The sequence below is a fragment of the Muntiacus reevesi genome, chromosome 3, assembly GCF_963930625.1.
Source record: "Muntiacus reevesi chromosome 3, mMunRee1.1, whole genome shotgun sequence".
Taxonomy (NCBI): Eukaryota; Metazoa; Chordata; class Mammalia; order Artiodactyla; family Cervidae; genus Muntiacus; species Muntiacus reevesi.
Genome location: NC_089251.1, coordinates 165,507,341 through 165,534,094, shown reverse-complemented (window position 1 = coordinate 165,534,094; position 26,754 = coordinate 165,507,341). Strand labels below are relative to the sequence as shown.

Below are 26,754 nucleotides of genomic sequence, written 5' to 3'. Positions count from 1 at the left end.
TTAATTATATAGAATGAGGGTAACTAGGATCATTATAAAAAGAAAGAATCTTTTAAAAACTGTATTCCCTTCTGGCTCAGATGGTAAAGAATCCACCTGCAATGCAGGAGACCTGAGTTCAATCCCTGGGTCGGGAAGATCCCCTGGAGAAGGGAATGGCAACCCACTCCAGTATTCTTGCCTGGAGAATCTCATGGACACAGGAGCCTGGTAGGTTACAGTCCACAAGGTTGCAAAGAGTCGGACACGGCTGAGTGACTAACACTTTCACTACCAAGAAAATGTGGAGGGTACAAATCAGAGATACAGACCTCACTGGGGGTTAATTGAGATGATGGACTGTTACGCACAGGATTTAAAGACAGTGACATCTGATTTGAATGCTGGTTCTGAAACTTCAGTTGTGTGTGTGTGTGCTCAGTAGTGTCCAATTCTTTGCGACCCCATGGACTGTAGCCAGCCAGGATCCTCTGACCATGGAATTCTCCAGGCAAGAATATTGGAGTGGGTTGCTATTCCCTTCTCCAGGGGATCTTCCTGACCCAGGGATCGAACCTGTGTCTCCTCCATTGACGGGCGGACTCTCTACCACTGCACCGCCTGGGATGCTCCTAGCTGGGTCTCCTCAGTAACATTGGTGATCCTCTTAGGGCTTGGTTTCCTCATCTGTAAAGTGGTCTCAGTAACACCAACGTCAGAGTCTTTTTTGTAGAGTGTACATGGAATTTAAAGTGAAGCTTTTTGAAGTGTAGGTACTTGATCAAAAAAGGTAAATTTTCATCCTCTCCCTGCAGTCTCCCTGTCCGGCTGCCTGTTACTGTAAAACCTGTGTGACCACATCTGTGTGTCTAGCAAGAGTGGTTCTTCCAACTGTATCTGTCTGTTCCGACCTTGTCTTCTGATGGGAGGATAATTACATGGTGGGAGTCCTCCCCACCACTGGGGAAGAGACTTGCCTTTTTTTTTTTTTTTTTTGGTGCAAAAGCATTTTTTTTTTTTTTTTAACAAAGGAGCATAGTCAATACTGCAGGCAGAGTTTTGGTGGGGAAACAGGCATTGTCTGTTAATGAACATGAAGTGCTGCCCCTTTAGACCAGGGGAAGAAGAAACTCGAAGCCCCCATTAGCAACCCCGTATCCAAAAACTCCCAGTGAACTTCACGTTGCTCTCTCTCCTACTAAGCATGCGCTGCTAAAGCTGTCTCTACCTGATGGCTCCCAACTTGGTGTCAAAAGGTTCATGGCATTGTTAATATGTTCACCTTATTTTGTGTTCATTTCTCTTCTTTGGGGGAAAAAGAAAACTTTTTTTCCTTAATGCTGCATATGCAGCATTTTGCTTCTCCAGTCAGAAGAACCGTATTTCCATTTTATAGAAGTATTATATACTATTTTTCAAATTATGGTTTCTCTGCCGTTGAAAATGGCATTGTTTTTTGAGTTTATGAGTGAAATAGCTTAACCATCCAAGCTCACACGCATCTCTGTCTAAATGGTTGGCTGCTTCTAACCTGTATTTATCCTCTATTATCTGCTTCTAAGAGGTTTGTGATGATGGGTATGTTAAAAACCACTCTTTGGTTCCTCTGCAACCTTAGGCAAATATTAAAAAGGAAGATTTACTTGGTAATTCATCTTCCTTTGCAAAAGGAGGAAGGTGCCCTCTTTCTGTTCCGGTGACGGGGGGAAATTAACCATGACATCTGGGTGAAGAGAGCTTTAGCAGAGGAGGAGTGGGAACACAAGGAAATGAGTGCCTGCTCGTCTCCATGTAAGATTTCTTTAACTTTTCAACCAAACAGCAATCTTTGCTATAGATTGCCTTGCAGTTCACTACCCACAGCATGGATCCAGGTCTCTCGGGTCTGCTGTGATGATTATATCAAATTCAACTCAGCAAATGTTTCCAGAGTGACTACTCTGCAGCAGCAAGTGTGTGGGGTCTGGGGATACAGCAGTGGGTAAACAACCTGCAAAGACCCCTCCTGCGGGGTTGCCCCTGCAATGGGGTCCAGTCTGGGCAGCTCTGAGAAGGCTTCATCTCACTCCTTGTCAGTCAGCCATTTTCAATTCAATTGCTTCGTACTTGATCGTGTCTGACTCTTTGGGACCCCATGGACTATAGCCCACCAGGCTCCTCTATGCATGGAATTTTTCAGGCTAGAATGGGTTGCCATTTCCTGCTCCTGGGAATCCTACCGACCCGGAGATCAAGCCTGTGTCTCTTGTACCTCCTGTATTGTGGGGTGGATTCTCTACAGCGGAGCCACTAGGGAGGCCCGTGGAAGGCCTGGAAACTATAAAGACAGTGAAGGCTTTGGGGGCTCCGTGTCCTTGTTGATGTTCTTCCTCTTTGGTGATCTAACTCCTACTTAGCCATCAACACCCCATCCAGAAAGCCTTCTCTGATTCCACCCAGGCCCACTGAACTGGTCCCCTTCACTTTCCCTGGTGTTCTCTGTTTATCTCTCACCTAACTTGCTGTTTTGTTTGTGGTTAACTCATTTGGAGTCTGTCCCTCTTACTGGAGAGCAGCTTGAGATCAGGGCTCTTGTCTTGATCTGTATCCATTCCTGACATTCGGTCCAGAATGTTGGTGTGTAGTAGGTCCTCAATAAAAATGTGTGAAGGGACTGAGTGAAGGGAAGAATAATACTCAGGGACATGGGATACCCACAGTATCCATGGTACTTGCTTCCTATCTTTTTTTGAATTAATTTGTTTTTTAATTGAAGGATAATTGCTTTACAGAATTGTGTTGGTTTCTGCCAAACATCAACATTTCTGCCAAACATAAATACTCTCTTTCTTTGTAGCTAGCTTCCCCAGTGGCGCTAGTGGTAAAGAATCTGTCTGCTAATGCAGGAGTCATAAGAGACCCGGGTTCAATCCTTGGGTCAGGAGGGTCCCCTGGAGGAGGACATGGCAACCCACTCTAGAATTCTTGCCTGAAGAATCCCATGGACAGAGGAACCTGGCGGGCTACAGTCCATGGGGTCTCAAAGAGTCGGACACGGCTAAAGCAACGTGGCACACACGCACACATCTTTAGAAACTTTCCAAAACTCATGCAAAGGCCAACGTATTCTGAGTTAGTACCTCTTTATAACACCCAAGACCACTTTTCCAGAGCAGTAACTTCTGGACACTGGAGGAAGAGGACTTGGCCCAGCGTCATAGTCATGGCAGAGGCCTCAGGAATGTATAAAACCTTACTCTCTGCTTTACCAAACCTGGGAGGGTGACTGATGCCCTAGGGGTGGAGCTACTCAGAGCTGAAGCCCTGGGAATAGCACCTAGTAGGAGGGAGGAGAAAACAGGCTGCACAAACAGCAATGATACGCCGAGTGGTACCCACAGCATCGCATCCAAGGCATCCCTGGGCCACATCCCAGGAGGATGCCTGATGCCCTGAGGGTCTCAGGACAGGAGGAGAAGGCTCTCTGATGTTCACCATGCAGGCTCAAAAAAGGACAGGGCTTCTTCATCCCACATAGGTTTCCTGGAACACATGATGATTACACTAATTTGAATTTAGTTGAAAATGTTCCTATGTTGAATTATCCGTTCCCCAACAATGCTTATAACTGTGATATCCAGCCTTTGGATTCAACACCAAGTACATTGCCAGTGTTCAGGGGTTGAATTTGCTTAGCTTTTCATCCCTAAGGCCCCCTTCCTCTTCCTGCTCCCCTCGAACCCACCCCCGACCCAAGGAAAGAGAAAGGGAAAAGCCTTCGCTGAGTCTGAAGCTCTGGATCTGCAGAGGGTTTGCTGGGCACCTGCGACTGATGCCTATGTTCCTGCCCTTCAGGCTTCTCTCAACTGCATCTTTGAGGTCGTTTTTCTTCTTGTTCCTGCAACATTGGAACACCAGGGTGCAGTGTCTCTTCCTTTAATCTGTACATGTGCAGGGTAAGGTAGAAATCTACAAGGATGGTGGAAGAACTTCGCAGTCACACTCCTGTAAGAAACTGCCTACAGACTAGGGCTGAGATGGGAGGTACCTTGAGTTTCATATTCTTGAATAGATGATACCCCATACCTCACAATACGCCGATCTGACAAGAGGCAACCTGCAGAAATCAGGGACTTTAGCCTTTTGAGGCTTTGATCTAACCCAGACCATGCCTTATTGTCGAGCATCTTTTTTATTGATCATTGGTTTTTAAAAAGTCACAGATAGATTTTAATATTTTGTCAGTCCTTCCCTTCTTTTTCAGTTCTGTGAGTTACACTTACTTTTCTTTTTTTTTTTAATTTTTTGGTTGCCTTGGGTCTTCATTGCTACAAGGACTTTTCTCTAGTTGCGGCGAGTGGGGGCTACTCTCTGTTGCAATGCTCAGGCTTCCTGGTGCAGTGGCTTCTCTTGTTTTGGGGCACAGGCTTTAGGGCCACGGGCTTCAGTAGTTGCAGCATGTGGCCTCAGTAGTTGTGCCTCCCGGCCTCTAGAGCACAGGCTCAATAGTCGTGATGCACACAGCTTGGTTGATTCACAGCAGATGGGATCTTCTCGGATCAGAAATCGAACCCGTGTCTCCGCATTGGCAGGCAGATTTTTTTAACCTCTGAGCCACTAGGGAAGCCCTATACGCTTGCTTTTAATCATACATTCTTCCACTGCAAAAACAAGCCATGTTTGATTAGGAAATTTTCATTTCTTGGCCACAAGAGAAGCCACTGCAGTGAGGAGCCCGCACACCGCAGCTAGAGAGTAGCCCCTGCTCGCCGCAACTAGAGAAAGCCCAAAGATGTAACCTGTGGTTGCCTGGAGTTGGGTCCAGCACATAGTCTCTGAATAAATATCTGTTGAGTGAACTGAAAACACAGGATAATAGGAAGTAGACTCGGGACGATCCTATTTTTGTTTCAAGCATATATTTATATTCATAACTGGAAGAATATATCCTAAAGTATGACCCTGTTTTCCACGGGGAAAAGTGTGAGGGTGTTGAACCTGTGTCCCCTGAATCAGCAGGCAGATTCCGAATCTCTGGACCACCAGGGAAGTTCCTGGCTTGCTGATTTCTTTTGGGTTCTGGGAGGCACTGAAAACAAGATGATAGCGTTACTATGGACATATTCCCTCTGAAAAAGACACAACCACGTGAGTGAGGACTCTAGTGGATGTATGGTTGCCGTGCCTAAGTGATCCCGTGAGGTCATTAAAGAACCAGTTTGGGGACAGAGAGATACTGACGTTCCTCCCTGTCATCCACACACGCGCCAGAAGCCTTTGGCTTCCCAGAATTTTGAACCAAATGCAAAATCATTTAACCAAAAAAGTTTGAAACGCCACAATTTTCGCTAACCATCCCTTGTACATTCTCAATAGTAGATGGGGAAAGGGGGCTGTTTACACACTGGGATTTGAAGCCTGTATTTTTAAACTAGGGCTCCCCTGGGTTCTCTGTCTATAACTAGAACTGTCCAGGTGGTCTGCGAGGCCCTGAATTAAGAATAATGACACTGCTTTTGTCACACGGGCTTCACAGGCTTCAGGCGAGATTGTGCTGTACAGACCTTGCCTATTGGAACCACATGTGGCCTGGAGGCTTGGGGAGAAAGCAGAGTCCTTAGCGACTGTCCTTTCCTTGGGAGAGAGAGCTTTACCACCTCTTCCCTTAATGAGCGTGGAAGCTGCTGCTCCTGATGAGAAGGTAGATGCAGCCTAGTATAAAGATGATCCACGAGTCTCTGATGACACCGGGAGCCATCCTCACATTTCTGCCTGGAGTTCTCCTCTCCCCATTCTTCCTCTCTGGGTTTACGCTTTCCCTTCCAATCTCTTTGGGTTCTATTTTTTCCCTTTGGTCCTGCGTCCATTTATTTCAACTCCCTGCTTCATATAGCATTGGTAGATTCATCACTACGTGCAGTTGGTAAGAAGGGGCCTTCAAACATTGGGTGCAGCCGTGGGGTGTCTTGAAGGGGGTTGTTGTTTTTCAGTCTTAACTGACTCTTGAGACCCCATGGACTGCAGCAGGCCAGGCTCCTCTGTCCTCCACTATCTCCCAGAGTTTGCTCAAACTCATGTCCATTAAGTCAGGGATGCTATCTAACCATATCATCCTTGGCCATCCCCTTCTCCTTTTGACTTCAATCTTTCCCAGCATCAGGGTCTTTTGCACTGTATAAAATCATTTCTGTTTTTCCATTCTCGGGTTGTGAATGGATGTTATTTCTGAACCCTCTTCTTTTCTCTATTTGTCTCCAACTAATGTGCTTATCTTTGCCCTGTAGTGCTACATTTATTTCTAAATATGTGATTAAGGAACAAATCATAAAAGTAATGGTGTTTATGTCCCTGCCTATAAATGAAAAATACGTTTATTTTAGAGTGACTCATATGAAAAGGGAAAAGATCATTTTTATTACTACCCTCATAATGCTACTCTGTTATTATTTCAGACATGTGAGTCATTGGCTCAGATTATTTCATTTTATGATCATTTGCCTTAGCTGTTTATTACTGAAATGCATTGCAGTCAAAAGTCTGACATTTAAAATAATAGCTGAACTTTGTGATTTCTGAAATATGGAGACTTCCTTCATTAGAGTGCGTCAATAAAGCAAGGCCACGCCCTCCTTGATATCAATTTTAATTACGTGCCTCATTTCTGTGTATAAAGAATAGTTATTCTTATGTTTATGCTTTCATATGTACAGGACAGAACAAAAATGTCAAACGTAGGTCGTGTTGTAGTCAGGGGTCATGAGCTACAGTTAATGGGAATTTTTTTGTTGTTTGCGTATCCATTTGCCAGCAAAATATTAAAAGATGACTCAAATTGTTTTGCTATAAGAAAAGATTCTCTACTTTTTTGTTGTTACTGTTATGTAATATTGTTAATATTACATGTTTATTATGTCTTTCTGCTCACCTTCCCGTGTTTCAAAGGGTCATTCACATTGACAGGTAGATTCTACATCTATTATCAATTGCAAAAGATTTTCTTTATTCCAAAGGCCACATGATCTTAATGTCTCTGTTACATATTGTTAATATGGTTTCATTTTGTTTTATTTTTGTTTTCAAGTAAGGCTAATCTCCCAAAGAATGTCCTATGAGGAAACAGAGAGCCCTAAACACCCAATAATGAACTCCAGATTTTCTATGTGAAATGTTTTAAGACTTTAGTTTAGTTCCAGGATTTTAACACAAAGTATCAATTTTAACCACCAGTAAATTTTAACCTGAGAGTCATTCTCTAAATAGAAATATAGAATTAATGAGAGTGTTGATTCTGGAAAGGTCAGTATCTGTTTGATGGTAAAATAATTTTGTCATGTATGCTAAGTTGCCTCAGTCATGTTGAACTCTCCGCGACCCTATGGACTGTAGCCCGCCAGTCTCCTCTATCTGTGGGATTCTCCAGGCAAGAATACTGGAGTGGGTTGCCGTGCCCTTTTCTAGGGCATCTTCCCTACCCAGGGATCAAACCCAGGTCTCCTGCATTGCAGGCAGATTCTTTACCATCTGAGCCACTAGGGAACACATTAATTGCATAGTCTCAGATAACAAAGCACCTAGAAAATGGCTCTATTGTTCATGTATAGCCATCAAAATACAAGTAATTCTTTTTCTTAAAGATTTGAGAAGATTGCTATTAGAACTGAAAAAAATTCCCTGTAATCTTTTGGCAGTGCTATATGGTCTAATTATTACCTGGAAGGCCCTTTCTTTACCTCTGATGTAGAGTGAGTTGACAGTTTGTAGTAGATATTTAATCATCATATCTAAAGGGAAACAGCTCACTGACGTATATCATAGGAGCAGGATTATTACACAAACTTTTCATCATGATAGCCTTTGTTTTGTCTGGTGCTAAATTAACTCATCTCTTTTATGTTATGAAAATGCATGCTTTCAGATTCTTTTCTTTCCCTCCTGCCACTTTCTCATTGAGCTATATGAAGACAAAGATGCTTGTAGCTGGTTACCCACCCGGCCCTGGGTTGTATGTAGGTCACAATTCTTCAGACTGAGAGAGAGGACTCCATTTGGTGTTTATATCTTTGGCAGCTGCACCCTCATCTTGTATCCGATCCAGGCCCTCGGGGGAAGGCGTCTTCCTCATCACAGATGGCTCTCAGAGTTGGAGAGCCCAGCCGCGGTTGCTCAGAAATGTGAAGGAGCCGTTTTCAAGTTGTCTGAGCTCAAGTTAAGAATTTTCTTTGCCCACTTGCAGCACTTCAGCTATTAGGTCATGCCAGTGGCTGTGAGATTTTCCCATCAGTCTTGGCCCCTCCTGGGGGTTTGGTGATTGCCATCCTGAGCTGGGCCTCTTCCTGAGTCTTCACCAGCAGGACTGCAGATGCTCTTGGCTTTTTCTGAGCGGCAGCTTGAAGGTCTCAATGTAGCCCTGATCTCCTTGTTTGCTTGGGGATCTGGATTCTTTTCTACAAAGCCATACCCAAGACTTCAGTGAGTAACTGAACATTGTCCTTTGATATACAGGCCACTCTTACAGAGTGCCTGCTACCAACATATGGTGCTTCATCTGCTAGAACTTTAGAGAGTGTTGCACACACTCAGCTCAGGTACAGTCTTGCCTTTTCTCATTGGCAGGAGCATCCTAGACAGGACAGATCCTTAGCACCCGTTTGAAGGAGCTTCTAACAAGCTTAGAAGATAGAGAATCAAGTTCTGGACACAGGGTACATTGTGATCTTGACAGTATGGCTGACTTGACTTCCCTGCAGTTTTCTCTGTTACTGTAAAATTCAGTGACTAGGTCCCATTCATTCAACTACTCAACAAATACTTATCAAATACCTACCCTACGTGAGGCATCACTCCTGGTGCTATGAAGGACACACGCTGACCAGGGCCCAGTCTCACCCTCGGGACTTCCATCCACTGAAGTTCATGAGGCATGTCCACAAACAGCCACAAGAACCATCAAGAGAAGCAAACAAAGATACTAGGGAAGTTTAGAAAAAGAAACCAGCTCTTTTGCTTGGGGGTGAGCCAAAAAATCTTGTCACCAGGATGTGACATGGAAACTTGAAAGTTGGGGAGGCTTTAATTAAGATGAGATGGCGGTGGGGGTGCTCCAGATACCAGGGTTGGGTCACGGGCCCCTGTCTGGGAAGGTGGAGATGATAGGAGGCCTCCAGAGTCATCAACCTGGAGATGTGGGTGGTTGGCCCTACATACAGTGTGCTTGGGACAACGAGAAACCATTTCAGTTCAGTTCATTTAGGACATGGCTTACTCATTAACAGGGCTTCCCTGGTGGCTCAGCGGTAAAAAATCTACCTGCGGTGTAGGCCACCCAGGTTCGATCCCTGGGTTGGGGAGAGCCTCTGGAGGAGGAAATGGCAACCCACTCCAGTATTCTGGCCTGGAGAATCCCATGGACAGAGGAGGCTACAGTCCATGGCAAAGAGTCGGACACTACTGAGCAACTAACATTTTGACTTTGACTTAACTTACTGATTAATGACATCTTGCTCTGGGAAGGCAAACCTTTATGACTATGAGCAGGCAACCTCTGAGGTCAACCAAGTTACATTTCAGAACCAAAAGGGAAAAACAAAAACACTGAAGAGCCACTAAATCTCCTTCACGGGAGGGTTCCAACAGCACTCAAGTCTCCATCCTTGGAGAGGTCAATGGAGCTAAATAAACTCCATCCCTAAACACTCAAGGTGGGTCCCATCCTGTGGACTGGTTGTCCAGGTCACGTTGTCCAGCTATGACCCGGGTGCAGCTGCTGACAACTGTTCCAGCTGCTTCTTATTCAAACTCATGAATAATGAGAAAGAGGGGAAGTTGGCCTGTTGTATTCTCTGCTCTTCTTCCAACAGCCATCCATCTCTTGAATTCTGAATTTAAATTCTAGAAAACTTCTCTTGACACAATTGACCATTTTTCTAACCATTTTATTTAAAAAAAAAAAGAGGTACACCTAGAGTAGATTCTTTTGGACTAAAAATAATTTTGACTAATCTATATAAACCAAAATGTATTAGTATCAGGGTCAGTTTTAATGCCTTCAGTAACGGACTGTGTTTATTTCTTTTCTAAAAAAATCCTTTTATTTTATATTACTGGAAAGCCAATTAACAATCTTGTGATAGTTTCAGGTGAGCAGTGAAGGGAGTCAGCCATGCATGTACATGTATCCATTCTCCCCCAAACTCCCCTCCCTGAACGGTGTTGATTTCTGATTGTGATACACTAGCACATTTTCAAGGCTTAATACAACTTTAGGTGGCTTTTTATATGACAATAAGAGGAACAAAGATACTGCCATATTTTATGACACAAATGCTTTTTAATGATCTTTAGAGTCTGAGTTCCTTGCTATTAACTTGATTGACATCACAGTCAGAGATTTAATCAATAGCCTTGCAGCAATTGATATTTATCACCAGCTCTTCACAGACGCTCCGTGTCAGAGTCCGCACGTGCTCCATTTGACATAATGGACGTGCCCTGGGAACAGGTTTATTTCTGTAGCCCACAACACTGCACCATATCCCAGAGCTGGACTGCAGTCCCATGTGAAGGATTCAGTGCAGTATTAAATGATTGTCACTATATTTAATCTCTGAGGGAAGATGGTCATTTCATGACAGTCCCCCCAGGACTGAGCCCCCTGCTCATCTCTCAAGCAAAGCTTTCCAACCCTTTCTCTTCCAGCTCCCTCTCTTTGTTTGGGGTTGAGTGTCTGAAGAGCCTCCCCTGGTGAGGCAGACCATCTAGGAGGCACTTTGTAACCCTTTGTCGGGGTGTTATGACTCTGAGTCCGTGAGGTGTTCCTTGATGCCCACGGTGTTCCTAAATGTGGAAACAACAGACTGACCGTGGTCCCTGCGGGGCTCATCCTTCACTGGGCTCCAGGCACCAGGCTGGTCTTCCCTCTGCCTCTCACCACCTCTGCGGAATCAAGGGGCAATGACTGGATCTGGATCCTGGGTCCCCGGAGCCGGCTGGCACAGACGTCCGTCTGTCGCAAGGGCACCTCGCCCTGACTCATCAAGACCCTACTGCGTGTCAGTGCATTCGCTGGGGACAGTGAAGGGGGTTCAAGAGTCAGCTTGGGCTGTGTTTATCCGCTGGTAGCTCGTCGTCTTCTGGAAGTGCATGTTCAGTTCAGTTCTTTCACTCAGTTGTGTTGGACTGCAGCACGCCAGGCTTCCCTGTCCTTCACCATCTCCCGGAGTTTACTCAAACTCATGTCCATCGAGTTGGTGATGCCACCAACCATCTCATCCTCTGTCATCCCCTTCTCCTCCCAACTTCAATTTTCCCGAGCATCAGAGTCTTTTCCAGTGAGTCAGTTCTTCTCGCTGAAGTTTCAGCTTCAGCATCAGTCCTCCCAATGAATATTCAGGACCGATTTCCTTTAGGATGGACTTGTTGGATCTCCTTGCAGTCCAAGGGGCTCTCAAGAGTCTTCTCCAACACCACAGTTCAAAAGCGTCAATTCTTTGGTGCTCAGCTTTCTTTATAGTCCAACTCACATCCATACATGACTACTGGAAAAACCATAGCTTTGACTAAATGGACTTTTGTTGGCAAAGTAATGTCTCTGCTTTTAATAAGCTGTCTAGGTTGGTCATAGCTTTCTATCTGCCTATATCCTTTTAGTCCTTTTGGGAAACTGGTCCACCAGTATGTTTCCATATCTCATTAACCTCTTTTGGATAGATTAGGTCCAAAATGTTGAAAAAATACTTCCTTGCCTTTTGAGGGTGGCTTGCAGTTCTCTGCGTTCTGTGCCCTGAGCTGCCTGACCCAGGGAGGAAAGGCCGGGTCTGATGAAAATTGTTCTAAGCCAGTGTCTCCTGTGTTAATATGACTCCAAGACTGGGTAGAGAATCACGTAATTCATGTGCCTTGTTTCCAACACAAAGGGTGCAAGCTCTGTGCATCTTGCATCGATTATACAAGCAGGATTATTTTCATTTTTCTGCCAGTGTCTTTCCCAGTAGCTGAGGGTTATCTTAGCTGAGAAGGGAGGGTTAAGCTGTCCACGAGAGAGAACTGCAGACCTCCCCAAATGTAGATGTTTAACACAGATGAATTTTTAATGGAAATCAATTTTGCTTCTCCAAAAAAAAAAAAGCCTGTAGGTTCTTGGAAAACACAGACTGCTTGCTGTTGGATACTGACATTGTATTTCCTTTCTTTCTCCCCTCTCCTCCTGCCTTCCCCCACCTGCTGGCAGCTGCCCGTACCTAGCAGTGAAAATCACCCCCGCCATCCCGGTGGTCGGTGGCATTTTGTTCTTCTTTGTGATGGGGACCCTGCTACGCACCAGCTTCAGTGACCCCGGCGTCCTTCCGCGAGCCACGCCTGATGAAGCCGCCGACCTGGAAAGGCAAATAGGTAACCCTGAAGGTCCGCCCTTAGCCTGTCTGTGGTCACTGCCCACCTGTGCTCAGGCCCAGTGTGGGAGGACAGGCAAGGAGCCCATGGAGGAAGGGCTGAGTCCCTGGGGAGGAGTCCCGATGTTTCTTCATTCACTTGGCCCGAGGATGACCTGAGTAGGAGGTGGGATGGAAAGTGGTTGGAGGTAAGGTCGAGGGACCGGTGCGCTGGAGGTGGGCTGGTGGTACCTGCAGGCAGGCCGCCGCCAGCCGAGCTCTCTGAAATCCAGGTGTCTGAGTCCGCTCTGAGAAGGAGCCTGCAGAAGGCGCTGTTGTGAAAGCTGTGGTTCTTGGTGGCTGCTCTTTCCTCTGCCTTCTAAAATATCAATCAGGAAAGGTTGCACCTTAGACTCTGTCCTATTTATCTAGCCTAGGGTCCAGCATTTCTTTATTAAGGTTTGACAAAGATAATATATTTCTGATATATATTGAGATGAATGGCTTTATTTTTCCTTAGATGTTGGAAAGCATGGGATTAAAAACTTACAGCAGTCCATTTTAAAGATATTAAAAAAAACCCAATCCCTATCCCTCATACAAAGAACCCTTAAAATCTCTTTTTTAATTAAAAAGAGAGCTCCCGCTTGCTCTTAAAAGTTTGCCTTTGTGAATGTGTAGCTTTGCTGTGGTTGTCATTTGACAAGCTGGCTGGGGGACTGTGGTGACTCAGTGTGAATGTGAAGTTTAGGTATGAAAAATCATTTGACAGAAATAGTTCTCTCCCAGTGGGCTTCCCTCCCCAGCCCACTCGGCTGAAAGACCCTCACTTTCCACCGTATAATGAGGTACAAGTGTGGGTCTTGAAAAATAGCGTCTGCTCTGGTTCGATTCCCCAAAGGCTGAAGCACAGTCGTGTCCTTCTCTGAGCATCTGACTTCATCCTTCATCCCGGGGAGGGGAGTAGTAAAGGGGTCAATAATGGGAGTGTGTGTGAGTCGTCTGCTGGGCTGCAGCCTTCTTGTGTCCTGAGGTAGGGAGGTGGGGAGACAATCTCTTTCTTAGCCGCCACATGTTGAGATTTAAATACAGGGCAATAATCTGTGGCGTAAAGCCTTTGGAGCCCAAGAAGATATAATCTGTCACTGCTTCCTCTTTTTCCACTTCTATTAATATTTGCCATGAAGTGATGGGAGTGGATGCCATGATCTTAGTTGTTTTAATGTTGAATTTCAGGCCAGCATTTTCACTCTCCTTTTTCACCCTCATCAAGAGGCTGCATTTATATAGCTCATCAATAATTTGTAAAGGCCACTCTTGATGATCATTGAATTTGATCACATCCCAGCAATTTTGTGAGGAAGACTTTATTATTACACCCATTTTACAAATAAGAAAACAAAACCCCAAGGGGTTAGATGGAAGAAGATAGCAGAGCCAGACCCTTCAACCCAGGCCCCTTGGATCTCAGTCCCAGTTCTTTAGTTCGTGTCATAAGGAAGGGAGAGAGGCCAGGGCCCAGTTTCCTTCAGAATAGGTTGGAGCATGTAGACAGTGCATAGTCTAGGCCCGCATCACTTCTGCATGAGCTTAAATCTCCTACTGGTGCAGTAGGCAAAGAGCCCAGCTCCCACACTGGCCATTAAGCATTTTCCTGCTGTGATCCTGTTTTCTCTCCCACCTCCCCATTAGTGCTGCGAGCATCTGAAGAATCAGCAAGATTAGGATTTTTTTTTTTGCCTTTCTTACAAAGCTGATAATAAAGAGTGCCATCAAAATTCTCTATTATAAATGCAGATTCTAAGAGGCATTGAGTTTCCATTATTAATAGTGAAGAAGTTAAGTGACTCATTAAAATGCAGTTTTCTTCTTGTTTCATTTTCTTAAAGTTGATAACCTCAGAGCAGTATTTTTCAACATACTTTTCAATATCAGCCATTTTTAAAACCCAGCTCCGCCCCCACGCCCCTTCCCCCCGGAGACACAGATTGTGTGAGAGGTGAAACCAGATTTTGTTTCCTGTGAAGGAGAGAGAAGGAGCTTTAGAGACAGGGCTTTGGAGTGGCAGAAACTAGTAGCCCGATATGTCCTTCCCCAAAGGCAGTTAGATGAAACATTATAGATAAGATGAGACATGGTAGTCAGAAACAGTCTGTGTGTTTCTGGAATCCAGCTGTATTAAGGAGCAGTTATTCATGAGAAACTGATGAACTTTGGGGCAGAACGGTGGGAGTCTTCAGCAATCTCTCTGGGACCACTGTCATCCCCAGCCTGCGTTCTGAAGGAAGCTCCATGTGGACACCACGCGCCCTGTGGCGTCCTTGTCCGAGGGGCTGACTTGATTCGTAGTGGAGCATGTGAATTTCCAGGTGGAGCTAGTGGTAAAGAACCCTCCTGCCAGAGCAGGAGATGTAAGAGACTTGGGTTCAATCCCCGGGTTGGAAAGATCCCACGGAGGAGGAAATGACAACCCATTCCAGTAGCCTTGCCTGGAGAATCCCATGGACAGAGGAGCTTAGTGGGTTACAGTCAATGGGGTCACAAAGAGTTGGACACACTTGAGGTGACTTAGCATGCATGCATGGAAAAAACCTAGAAACTGAAGCTTTCACCTTAAGAACTAGGGAACGCAGAGCAAACTAAACTCAAAGCAATTAGTAGGAAGGAAATGGTAAAGATGAGAGTGGAAATCAGTGAAATAGAACACGCAAAACAACAGAGAAAATCAGTAAGCCCCAAAATTAGTCCTTTGAGAAGATTAACAAAATTGACAAAACTTCAGCTATACTCCCCCGACTCCTCACTCCAAAAAGAAGACAAAGAGAAAGAGAGAAGTTACGAATTACCAAAATTAGGAATAAAAAGCAGAGGTGTCACCATCAAACCTACAAAAATTAAGAGGATTTTGATTTTATGCTACAAATTTAGACAATTTAGATGAATGGATAAATTCTTAGAAAGCCACAGTTAACCAAAAAAAAAAAAAACCTCAAGAAATAAAAAATCTGAAAAAAAACAACAACAAACAAACACATAGCAAGTATGCTTAGTATGCGTGCTAAGTCACCTCTGTGTCATGAAAATGGTCCAAAACCGGATTGTGGTGATGGTTGCATAATCTAATAAATTGACTAATGATTATTGTATTGTACACTTGCGATAGACAACAGTTATGTAAGGCAGCTTATACTGCAATAAGGCTGTCTAAAATAAAAAGGAAGGAGAGAGGAAGGGAGAGAGGAGGAGGATGGAAGAGAAGGAAGAAGGCGCTCCCATCCTCTGGTTGTGTGACTTTAGGCCAGTCGTACACATTTTAAACCTCACGCTACCATATTCTTAACTTTAACGTGGAAATGTTAAATGTGAATTGCTCTGTCGTGTCTGACTCTTTGTGACCCCATGAACTGTAGCCTGCCAGGCTCCTCTGTCCATGGAATTTTCGAGACAAGAATACTGGAGTGGGTTGCCATTCCCTTCTCCAGGGAATCTTTCTGACCCAGGGATCAAACTTGTGTCCCTTATGTCCCCTGAATTGGCAGGCAGGTTCTTTATCACTAGCGCTACCTGGGAAGCCCCTTAACATGGGAATCAGAACCCATAGCCTGTGAGGATTGGCTCATTAAATGCTAGAATCTTTTAAGAAAAATTCTCCTCTTTCCCCACTCGGATCTCTCGTCACCTTCCACAAACATAGATTCTCATAAAATGCGACCTGCTTTGTGATGGAAATAAACAGCAGAGCTAGTCTAATGCTTTATAAGGATTCCTCCCATATTATCACTTGGCTGTGAAAAATAAGATGATGTTTCAATGAGATCTTAGCACATTTATTTCGTGCTCTCTAAAGAAGCAAAACACGAGATTTGGAAACTTTTTATTATTAGAGCTATTGATTCCAATTATCCATTGTATTCCTCTGAGTGTAGAAGCCCAGAATAGTCCCTTGAAACCAGCCGTCTGAGGAACTGATTGAAGATTTGCCAAGAATCTGAACAACATTCCCCGTCCTCAGATTTCTGGAGGGGAGTGGGTGGTGAGGCAGAGGCTGTGTGTCTGTCAGTTCCAAGTCTGTGGAAACGCCTTACGCTTCTTTCTTCTGAAAGAGCTTTCGCAATAACTCATTCTGTCACTGAAAAGACAGTGAAGCATGGGGGTGGGGTCCAGGCGGTGGGGTCACTGAAGTCCTTCTTGGCAGCCTTACAGTTTGGGAAGCTCTGCTCTTTCATTCCACTCAGGAATGACCATATACTAAGAAACTGATTTGGGGGCTAGAAAAAAATGATGATACCACAGCCTTTCTTTCAATTACCTTTCCAGGGATAAAAACAGGGGAAAGGGGCTGCCCTCCCCCCGTCTTCCGTTCCATATGCATCTCGCCCCATCCGCTCCAGCATCCTCAGGGTCAGGGGAGGCAGTCGTGAGCTCACACATGCAGTCCTCCCGTTGGGCTCCAAAAACAAGGCTAGTTATGGAGGTAACTCTCACCCTGTGTCACGGTAACCCTGACACCAGTAAGTGATCTTGTGGAGGCTTGATGAGGGCGGAATGAGATCAAAGGAAGCTGGCTGGCCTTTAAAAAAATTCACCTGGGCTGCGGTAGAATCTTGTTTATTGCCTCCACTCTGAACCTTTGACCAGGCGGCCCGAATGTCTGCTGGACAGCACGCATCTATGTGCCTCCCTCGTGTCTGCTCTGACTCCCTGAGTCCCTTTCCCTCCCCTCCTTCCCTCTCTCCTCCTCCTCCTATTTTTCTCCTCCCCCTCCCTCTTCCTCCCTCCTCCCTTCCCTCTTCCCCCTTCCTCCTCCCCTCCCTCCTCCTCACCCTCCCCTATCTATCCTCCTCCTCCTCCTCCTCTCCCTCCTCTCCTCCCTCCTCCCTCCTCCTCCCCTCCCTCCTCCCCTTTCTTCCCTCTTCCTTCCCCTCCTCCTCCCTCCACCCCCTCCCCTCCTTCCTCCTCCCCTCCCTCCTCCCCTCCCTCCTCCCCTCCCTCCTCCCCTCTCTCCTCCTCCTCCCCTCTCTCCTCTTCCCTCCCTCCTCCTGTCTCTCCTCTTCCCTCCTCCCCCTCCTTCTTTCCTCTTCTCTCTCTCTCACTCTCTCTTCCACACTCTTGGTCAAATTCTCATCATCCAAGGGTTTTCCTTTTCCAAGTCACCTTTTCCAAGACAGGAGTCTGTCTTTCATTTCCTCCTGAAGTACCCTTGGGCCAGGAATCGTCTAGAGGAGCTGTCTAGGAAGCAGGCAGGCCTCATCTTGCTCCTGTGGAGGCACTGGCCTTGTCAGCAGCCTGGGTCTACACCATCCCAGGGAGCGCAGTTCCTGAGAAGTGTTCTATGGAAACAGGATATATTCACCAACTATTTCACTTGCTAGTTTTTTCTCCCCAAATACATCTTAATTCTCTGTGACTCCATGGAGCCCGCTAGGCTCCTCTGTCCATGGGATTCCCCAGGCAGGAAATACTGGAGTGGGTAGCCCTTCCCTTCTCCAGGGGATCTTCACCACCCTGGGATTGAACGCAGGTCTCCTGCTTTGCAGGTGGAATCTTTATCTGAGCTACCAGGGAAGCCCTGTGTTTAAGAGTAGAAACATTTTATTTAGTTCTTCAAAAAGTTCATTTGGGTTTCCATTACCTCTTACAGAAAAACCTGAACAAACTTTGGGGCCAACTCAATAATTGGAATTTTAATAACACTGGTGGATTTTCACTGAAGAAAATACTTTCTTAGGAGGACATTCTTAAGCCAGTTTAAGACCTTAATCAATATTCCCTATTATAAAGCTACACTATTTCCCATTTTTCCCATTTCCATTTTTATTCTACCAGAATTATTTTTACTGGAGTGATTTCTGCATGAAATTTATAACTAAGATTTTTTATTGATTGGTTTTTATATTATAAAAATTTGCCATTGTGAGTTTTATTATACAACTATTATGCTAATATGACAAATTTTCCCTGTGATTTAATTTTTTACCATGTGAGATTTTTAAGCCATGATTGGCTTATTTTCGTGTTAGTTATTTCTACTGGTAATATTCACCATAAAATTACTTTTTAAATTGATAGTTTCATTTATTTTTTTGCTTTATAATTCATTAGTCTATTAGCTGTGATTAGTCTGTGATGACCTCTCCCACAGACTTTGCAGTCAGTTTATGTGTTCCATACTAGACAGCCACCCTTGAATATGCAAGAAAAAAAGGCATCAAAAGGGGTTGACTTGACTGGTTTTGCCAGTTCTCTTTTCAGAAGGTGACATTTTCTGATTGTTTCTCCAGTTCCTTAACTTTGTTTATTTTTAATTGGAGGATAAATGTTTTACCGTGTTGCGTTGGTTTCTGCCGTATATCAACATGAATCAGCCACAGGTGTATATATATGTCCCCTCCCTCTTGAACTTCTTTCCCACCTCCCACCCTATCCCACCCCTCTAGGTTACTTGCATCTCCCTCCTCACGTCTAAGGCTTCCCTGTGGCTCAGTGGTAAAGAATCTGCCTGCTGATGCAGGAAACATGTGTTTGATCCCTGGGTAAGAAAGATCCCCTGGAGGAGGAAATGGTGACCCACTCCAGTATCCGTACCTGGGAAATCCCATGGACAGAAGAGCCTGGCGGGCTATGGTCCATAGGATAGCAAACAGTCAGATGTGACTGCATATACACGGCATGGTCTCACCTCCAAAATTACCACAGTTTATCCTTTGTGCAACTTTTATTTGCAGTGGGGTCACCTCAGGTCCTCAGGAGCATTCTGCTAGACCAAGAACTCCATCCAGAATTGAACTGCACCTGCCTCTGCAGGGGTCTTTCCTGCCCTTACTGTTCCCTGCCCCCTGCCACCTGCTTTCTGCCCTGGCTGTGCCAGTGTTATGATACTACCTCAATAGCTGTCAGACTCTCTCTTTTATGTACCAACTCCAGCATTTGCCTGTGTCCACTGAAATAAAATAGTCTCTGCCCTGTCCTGTGAAGTAATTGGTTTATTGGTCTGTGATGACGGGTAGGATTGTATTAATAGCTATTTTCATTAAGTGCTTCTCTTGTGCCAGGCAGTATGCTAAGCTCTTTCCATGTATGATCTCATTTAAGACTCAGAACTCCATAATGTTTAGATGCTATTCATGTTCTTATTTTATGTCGGAGAAAGCCGGTACTCAGAAAAGAAAGTGATTTGCTGAAGATCGTTTGACCATAGCTTAAGGGTTAGCCGCTCAGTCATGTCCAACTCTTTGAGACCCCATGGACTGTAGCCCATCAGGCTCCTCTGTCCATGGGATTTCCCAGGCAAGAATACTGGAGTGGGTTGCCATTCCCTTCTCTAGGGGATCTTCCCGACCCAGGGATTGAACCTGGGTCTCTTGCATTGCAGGCAGATTCTTTACTGTGTGAGCCACCAGAGCTGGGAGTCGAATGCAGGGTCATCTGCCATGACACCCTATGCTCTTCACCCCTGCCTGCTACTGTCCACCATCCTGCTGGCCCGAGGGGAGAGTTCTGGGACCCCTGGAGCAGGTAGCACATCCCTTCGCTGTAAGTTACATTCTCTCTCCCCCCAGATTGTCAGCATCTTCTGGTCCTCCAACTTCCTGTCTCTTTGGCTGGGTCTCCCCATCAATGCCGCAGCTCAGAAATAAAGAGCCATATTCCAGCCCACTGTGGATAGTGGGCCTGGTTCTCACATCCTGAGCCCAAGCGGGAGGAGAAGAAGGACTACAGGGAAACAGCAGACAATCGGACAGCTTGTTGTGGCTGCCTCGCTGAAGTCTAGATGTGCCCTGCTGCTGGTGGAGGACTTACAGGAAGTGGGGGCAGGGTGCCCTACTACATCTGGAATACCTTTCAAAAGAGGAAGAGACGAAGGCTTTTGAAGAAAATGACATCCTAGTAATAAAAGAAGGAGATTCCTTGTTTGGGGGAAAATGCCAGAATCGTCAAGTATGTACTCAATGCCAGGGAAGGGAAGGCAGCGAGAAACTCAGGGTGGGCGCTTACGATGTCAGAATTCCTGATTTAAAAAAAAAAGAATTCCTGATTGTCTCTTTAAAAGCAAGTCCCAGCCTGGGAGAGCTGGGAACCAGATGTCACAATTCAGAATCTTGGTATTTGAGGAAATAGCACAAGGTTCTGAAGGCTCTGGCTCTGAGGGAAGGAAGGAGCTGGAGATATTGTTTGTCCCAAGGTTTTGGAAGGATTGGGTGTGTTTCATCCAGGATGTTCAGTGAAGCCTAGGTTATTTCTTCTTCCTGTAAAAGTCCAAACTTCGGGGAATGTACTCTGCTGGAACTGAGGCCGGTTTCAGATGCAAACCTATTACCTTGTTTGTGAATGAGGACATTTTACTGCGTGATGGTTGTTGTGAAGAATTATCATCCTCTCTTCTGGTGGAAACCCTGTGCAGAATTGTCTTTGCTGTCCTCCTGATATCGTTGTGTGTGGCAAGTGGTTTTTTTTTTTTTTTCTTCTTATAGGAAAAGAAATTGAGGCAAGGTTGAGGGGGTGCTATTTAATTTGGTGAGATCACACTCTCATGCCCCCACTGCAGCGAGCCTAAATTCCTAAATCTACATAGGTATTTTAGTGGCCTCCCTCTGTATTCCCTATCCTGAATCTACTGGGTGTCTCTTAATACAGTGAAGATTTGGCTTATATATATGTACATACATTGGGCTTCTCTGGTGGCTCAGCTGGTAAAGAATCCACCTGCAATGTGGGAGACCTGGGTTCGATCCCTGGGTTGGGACGATCCCCTGCAGAAGGGCACGGCTACCCACTCCAGTAGTCTGGCCTGGAGAATTCCACGGACTGAATGGTTCACGGGGTCACGGAGAGTCAGACATGACTGAGCAACTAACACTTTCAATTTACTTTCACTTTCACATATGTGCAGACTGGAAGCTCTTCTGTAGAATTGGTGAACGCCCTAAAAGCAGTACTGTCACTCCATTTCAAAGGAGGGCAGATCTCTCTCTCCTCCCTATCTCTCACTGTGTCACAGCCTTTAAAGAGTTTGTGTTAAATCAGCAAAATGGGGACTTCCCTGGTGGTCCAGCGGTTAAGACTTTGCCTTCCGATGCAGGGGGTGCAGGTTCGATCCCTGGCCAGGGAGCTATGATCCCACATGCCTCATGGCCAATGCCAAACAGAAACAGTATTGTAACGAATTCAGTAAAGACTTTAAAAATGGTCCACATTTAAAAAAAAAGAATCTTTTAAAATCAGCAAAGTGATGGCATAAGAGCAATATTGACATGCTTTACTTAAAAAAAAAAAAAAAAAAAAAAAGACAGTACTGTAATTGGAATCATTTCTCATATAGAAGGCCACGAAAGGGGAAAGGATGATGAAAGAACCAGGGTGAGGAAAAGGTCAGCTTCAAGGGAGCAGAAGAAGCCAGATGCTGCAAGGGGGGAAAGTGAAGGATCAAGTGGCATGAAAGAGATGGGAAAATTGGGACCTCGTGGTTCAAGACTATGGCCGAAGGAAAGAGCAGGGGTCTGGAGCGCATTAATGGGAATTAGAAACACCCCCCGCCCCCGCCCGGGGCCCTAAGGAAACTGCTGACTCATGGACCTCAGGCTCTAATACAAGAGCTTCTGAACCCACCTCCCTGACTGCAGGTAGGCTGGCACGCTGCAATACTCTGAGTCATAAGACACCCCATCTGAAAGGGACCTCAGCAATCGTGGAAACCATCCAGAACAGCTCCCCTGGTTTACCGAGATGAGTGAACCAAAGCCCAGAGAGAGACAGGTACAACTCCATCCATGCTCACACAGAGCGATTGTGCGACAGACCCGGGACTCCAGCCCTGGGGTCCTGGCGCCATCTCTTCTTTGACGTTTTTGCTTCCTAAACTGCATCCCTAAATCCTTGCTACTCAAAGTGGGTCCATGGAAGAGCAACATCAACATCACCTAGGAGCGGCATAGACCCCTAGGACCCCAGCCCCGAGCTCACCTACTGAAGCAGAATCTGTGGTTTAAGGCAGACGCGGGTGATTCACGGGAAAGCGCAGTAGCGCCGCCCCCTAAAGCCATCCACCGCCCACCCTGCAACCGGCGCCCAATCCCACGACCACCTCTCCAGCAGTCAGGGTTTGCTTCCTCTCCTGAAAAGCGCTCCAAGCCATGGTATTTTCAGGAGCTTGGCTCACTACAACTTCATTTACCTCGAGCATTCCGTGTGATCACCCTGCTTTGTAGCGAATCTGAGGAGGTGGCTTCACATTCTTTAAAATTACTTGTTAATAACAACTAGTACACCCATGGCTGATTCGTGTGAATGTGTGGCAAAACCCACCACAGTATTGTAATTAGCCTCCAATTAAAATTTTTTTAAAAGTTAAAAAAAATATACTACTTGTTAATAACAACTATATCAATGGCTCAGGTGGTCAAGAATCTGCCTGCAATGCAGGAGACCTGTGTTTGATCCTTGGGTCAGGAAGATCCCCTGGAGGAGGGAATGGCAACTCACTCCAGTATTCTTGCCTGGAGAATCCCATGGGCAGAGGAGCCTGGCGGGCTACAGTCTATAGGGTCACAAAAAGTTGGACACGACTGAGCAACTAACACACATCTCAATAAATACTTTCTCTTTAGATAGTGCTTTGCGGAGTTCAAAGTTCCTCTATGTTTTTATCATCAATAAACCACTATGAGCCTCTAACCCGGCTGTTCCACTTGATGTATAACCCTGAGAAGTGTTTTAACTTCTCTGGGCCTTGATTTTGATCCGTATAAAATAGATTCACTAAGTGCAAATTTCCACTCTAGTGTTGTTGCTATTCCATGGTTCTTAAAATAAACCCTTCTTCCTCCTTTGCTTGACCATGAAAATCTGAGGACCTAGATGCTTTAGAAGGTTATGAAGCTTATTCAATGACTTAAACAGAAGGAGTTGACGTATTCTGTTAATAATTTTAGAATGCAAAGCTACATGCACACCCATGTCAATCCAGCAAGTAAACTGTAGTTGCTGCGAAGTGAGATATTTATGTGACTCAGTGGAATATTACTATCGTTATTACTTTAACTGGTATGCTTGGGGGAGGATAAAGCAAGATGATGAAACAGTAGCTCTTGAGAGTGAAGGAATGAGTCAGCCAGTCCCTAGGTTTTAGAGGGAAGTCAAAGCTAAGGCTGGAGGAGGAAATGGCAACCCACTCCAGTATTATTGCCTAGAGAATCCTGTGGACGGAGGAGCCTGGTGGGCTGCCGTCTATGGGGTCACACAGAGTCGGACACGACTGAAGTGACTTAGCAGCAGCAGCAGAAAAGCTAGGGCAATTCTCCAGGCGGGGCCTTTGGGGCAGAATGGGCTGTGGAGCGGGGGTCTGGCCGCACCAGTGCGTGTGCTGGGCGGGAGGACGAGGGAGGTAAGAACAGCCTTTCAGGAGAGAGATCCCCCCAGAGGAGGAGGTTAATCAGAAGAGTGGGCAGGCTCTTTGTGCTGGGGAGTGGGAGGCATTTTCTTATTTCAAGTAAAGAGCAGCATGAAAGGCAGTGAGGAAGAAAAGAAAACAAAGGCCTGGGGGAGAAGAGAGGAAATGGATGGACGAGGAGGCGGGGCAGGGGCTCAGCTGGGAGGAGACCCAGAGGCCGAACAGGTGCGGGTCCCGGAAGGATTACCCGCCACGCTGAGCAGCGGAGATGATTTAGGGAACAAGGGCTGTGGTCAGAAAAGCAAGAGGTCTGCCTTGAAGTTTTCTTGGGAGGAGCTTTTTTTATTTCTTCTTTTAACAACCCAGGGAATCATCCCACATGTTGCTTAGTAACATCTGCACGTTTTGTGGCTGGAGTCTAAACTTAGTGTGAAAGTCACTCAGTCGTGTCCGAGTCTTTATGGGGTCACCATGGACTGTAGCCCGCCAGGCTCCTCTGTCCATGGGGATTCTCCAGGCCAGGATGCAGGAGTGGGTAGCCTTTCCCTTCTCCGGGGGATCTTCCCAACTCAGGGATTGAACCCAGGTCTCTCGCATTGCAGGCGGATTCTTTACCATCTGAGCCACCAGGGAATCCCTAAACGTAGGGATCCAACTTAACTGAGGGCCACTTGTCAGGCAGCCCCTTTAGTGTCTGTGCTTATCCTTCACCTGCCAGATGCCCGTGGGTCTTTTATGCTCTCCCATGGACTTTCCTGGTGGCTTAGAAAGTAAAGGATCCGCCTGCTATGCTGGATACCCGGGTTTGATCCCTGGGTTGGGAAGGTCCCCTGGAAAAGGGAATGGCTACCCACTCCAGTATTCTTGCCTGGAAAATTCCATGGACAGAGGAGCCTGTCGGGCTACAGTCCTAGGAGTTGCAAAGAGTCAACATGACTGAGTGACTAACACTTTCACTTTTTTTATATTCTGGGAAGGTTGAACTTTGTTGAAATGTTACCTTGGCAGGGGTGGGGGAGGGAAGGTCAATGAAACTATGTCACAGTCATCACCCTCTGAAATTTTGGTATAACCCACCCAACTTACTGTTGTTTTCCAAGTGAAATTTCTTCCTCCTTCTTTGGAATTTAAGACTGCCATGTAGGGATTTACAGCTGGTTTGAGGAGGGGGAGTGATATCTCTCTTCCTTTCTGTGTTCTCGGAAACTCAAATCTAAGTTATGAGAGATAGATCAACTGTTGTGTTTCTTGTTGATGAGTTCTGAGGCTAAGATCTGTTGCCTAAGAATATAAGTAGACTCCTGGCTGCTCTGTAGTCCAGGTTTGTGATGGGCATTAGCACTCAGAGGCTGGAAGGCACGTGAAAGAAGGCAGAGAAGGCATGAGAGGGTTCTGTCTGGAAGAACAGGGGGGTCCTCCGGTGAGGGCTCTTCCTGCCACCATGGTAGGAGGTAAGGAGAAAATCCCTCACATTTTTCATGTATCTGAATTTATCTTCCAAGGCTCCTATAGGAAAAAAAAATTAGCTTGTTTAGGTGGTCAGAAGTGAAGATCATTTATTTGGACACTGTAGATTAACACTTTCTAAGAGAAAACAGAAACCCGAGTGGATGAATGCCACATTACATGCCATCAGAATCTGGAGTATGTGCGCGACAAAATCTCTTTATTTTCCTTGAAGGGTGGAAACTTGAAGTCCAAGGGTCCTTGAGTGAGTGAGTGGATTGGGTTACTCCTTGTAGTCTATAGAAATCAGTAGGACAGAAATAGGCTAAAACCTCCTGCGGCCCTCACGAAGCTAAATGTAACACACTTGGAGAGATACCAAGTTTGGTAGAGATATACTGGCCCTCTGTTCTCTGGTCATCACTTTGCAGGGTACTAAGAGTGATGTAAGAATGCCTGTCTGTGGTTGTTCCTGCTGTCCTCAGCTTCTTCACCTCGCGCAGGAGTGGGCTTAAGGGCTTGCTCACTTGTGCTCTATGCAAGCCCTCATCCAGTCATGGGTGCAGCCACCAGGGGAGCGAGTGATGGTCTCTTCTGCCCCATTATCATCTCTGTGGCAGACCAGGAGACAGTTGCCAGGGGTTTCATTTCCCTGCGTGCCATTCACCTGTGCCTGAATCCACGCGACATCAGATTTAGCTGGAAACACCTTCCCCATCGCCTCCGCTGCTCTGCAAAAAAGGAAGACACATCTTCTCTTAGATGCAGATGAGATTTTGCTGTCGTATATGATATTGATCACACGAACACCAACAAAAAAGGTCAAGTTCTGAGAGATGAACTCAGAAATGAAAGCAATCGAGAACAGGTCTTGTGTGTGACCGTGGCCGGGGTTGAGAAGAATCTGTCTGTCGTGGGACAGACTTTCATAGGGTGACGACAGAGAAACGACCACATTTTTCTCTCCAGGGGCACAGGATGCTTCAAACATTTATGTGACTATTTTTTATCTTGTGATGACATACCCCAGACACTTAATGAAAAATATTCCTGGCTGGCTGTTTAGTTAGAAAATGAATCATTATCAGTTCATCTATTTTAAGCACAGCGCTATCTTAAGTACTATGGGAGAATCAAAAGCAGTCTAGCTGGAGGCTAACGTACAGAGTGAAAACACTGAAAAGTGAAAGTGAAGTCGCTCAGTCGTGACCGACTCTTTGCGACACCATGGACTGTAGCCTACCAGGCTCCTCCGTCCATGGGATTGTCCAGGCAAGAATATTGGAGGGGGTTGCCATTTCCTTCTCCAGGAGATCTTCCCGACCCAGGGATTGAACCCAGGTCTCCCACATTGTAGGCAGACGCTTCACTGCCTGATCCACCAGGGAAGTTCACTGAAATGACCGAAAGGCTTTAAAAAAACTCCCCAAAAACAAAAATATATTTTTTCACAGTCCTGGAGACTAGAAGTCCCAGATCAAGGTGTTGGCAGGTTTGGTTTCTCTTGAGGCATCTCTCCTGGGCTGAGAAGGCTTTTTAAAACAAGCCAACAACAACAACAAAAAAAAAAACAAGCCAACAAACAAAAGAACATCATCA

The 26,754-nt window shown here is 45.7% G+C and overlaps 1 protein-coding gene across 2 annotated transcripts in view; it reads left to right on the top strand.

The window, feature by feature from the left end:
* Nucleotides 1-26,754, top strand: part of ZDHHC14 (zinc finger DHHC-type palmitoyltransferase 14) — a 279,591-nt gene that overhangs the window by 148,491 nt on the left and 104,346 nt on the right. For both annotated transcript variants that reach the window (XM_065931061.1, XM_065931062.1), the window contains one exon: nucleotides 12,185-12,345. In XM_065931061.1, coding sequence (XP_065787133.1) covers nucleotides 12,185-12,345 — 161 coding nt within the window. The remainder of the gene's footprint in view (nucleotides 1-12,184; nucleotides 12,346-26,754) is intronic.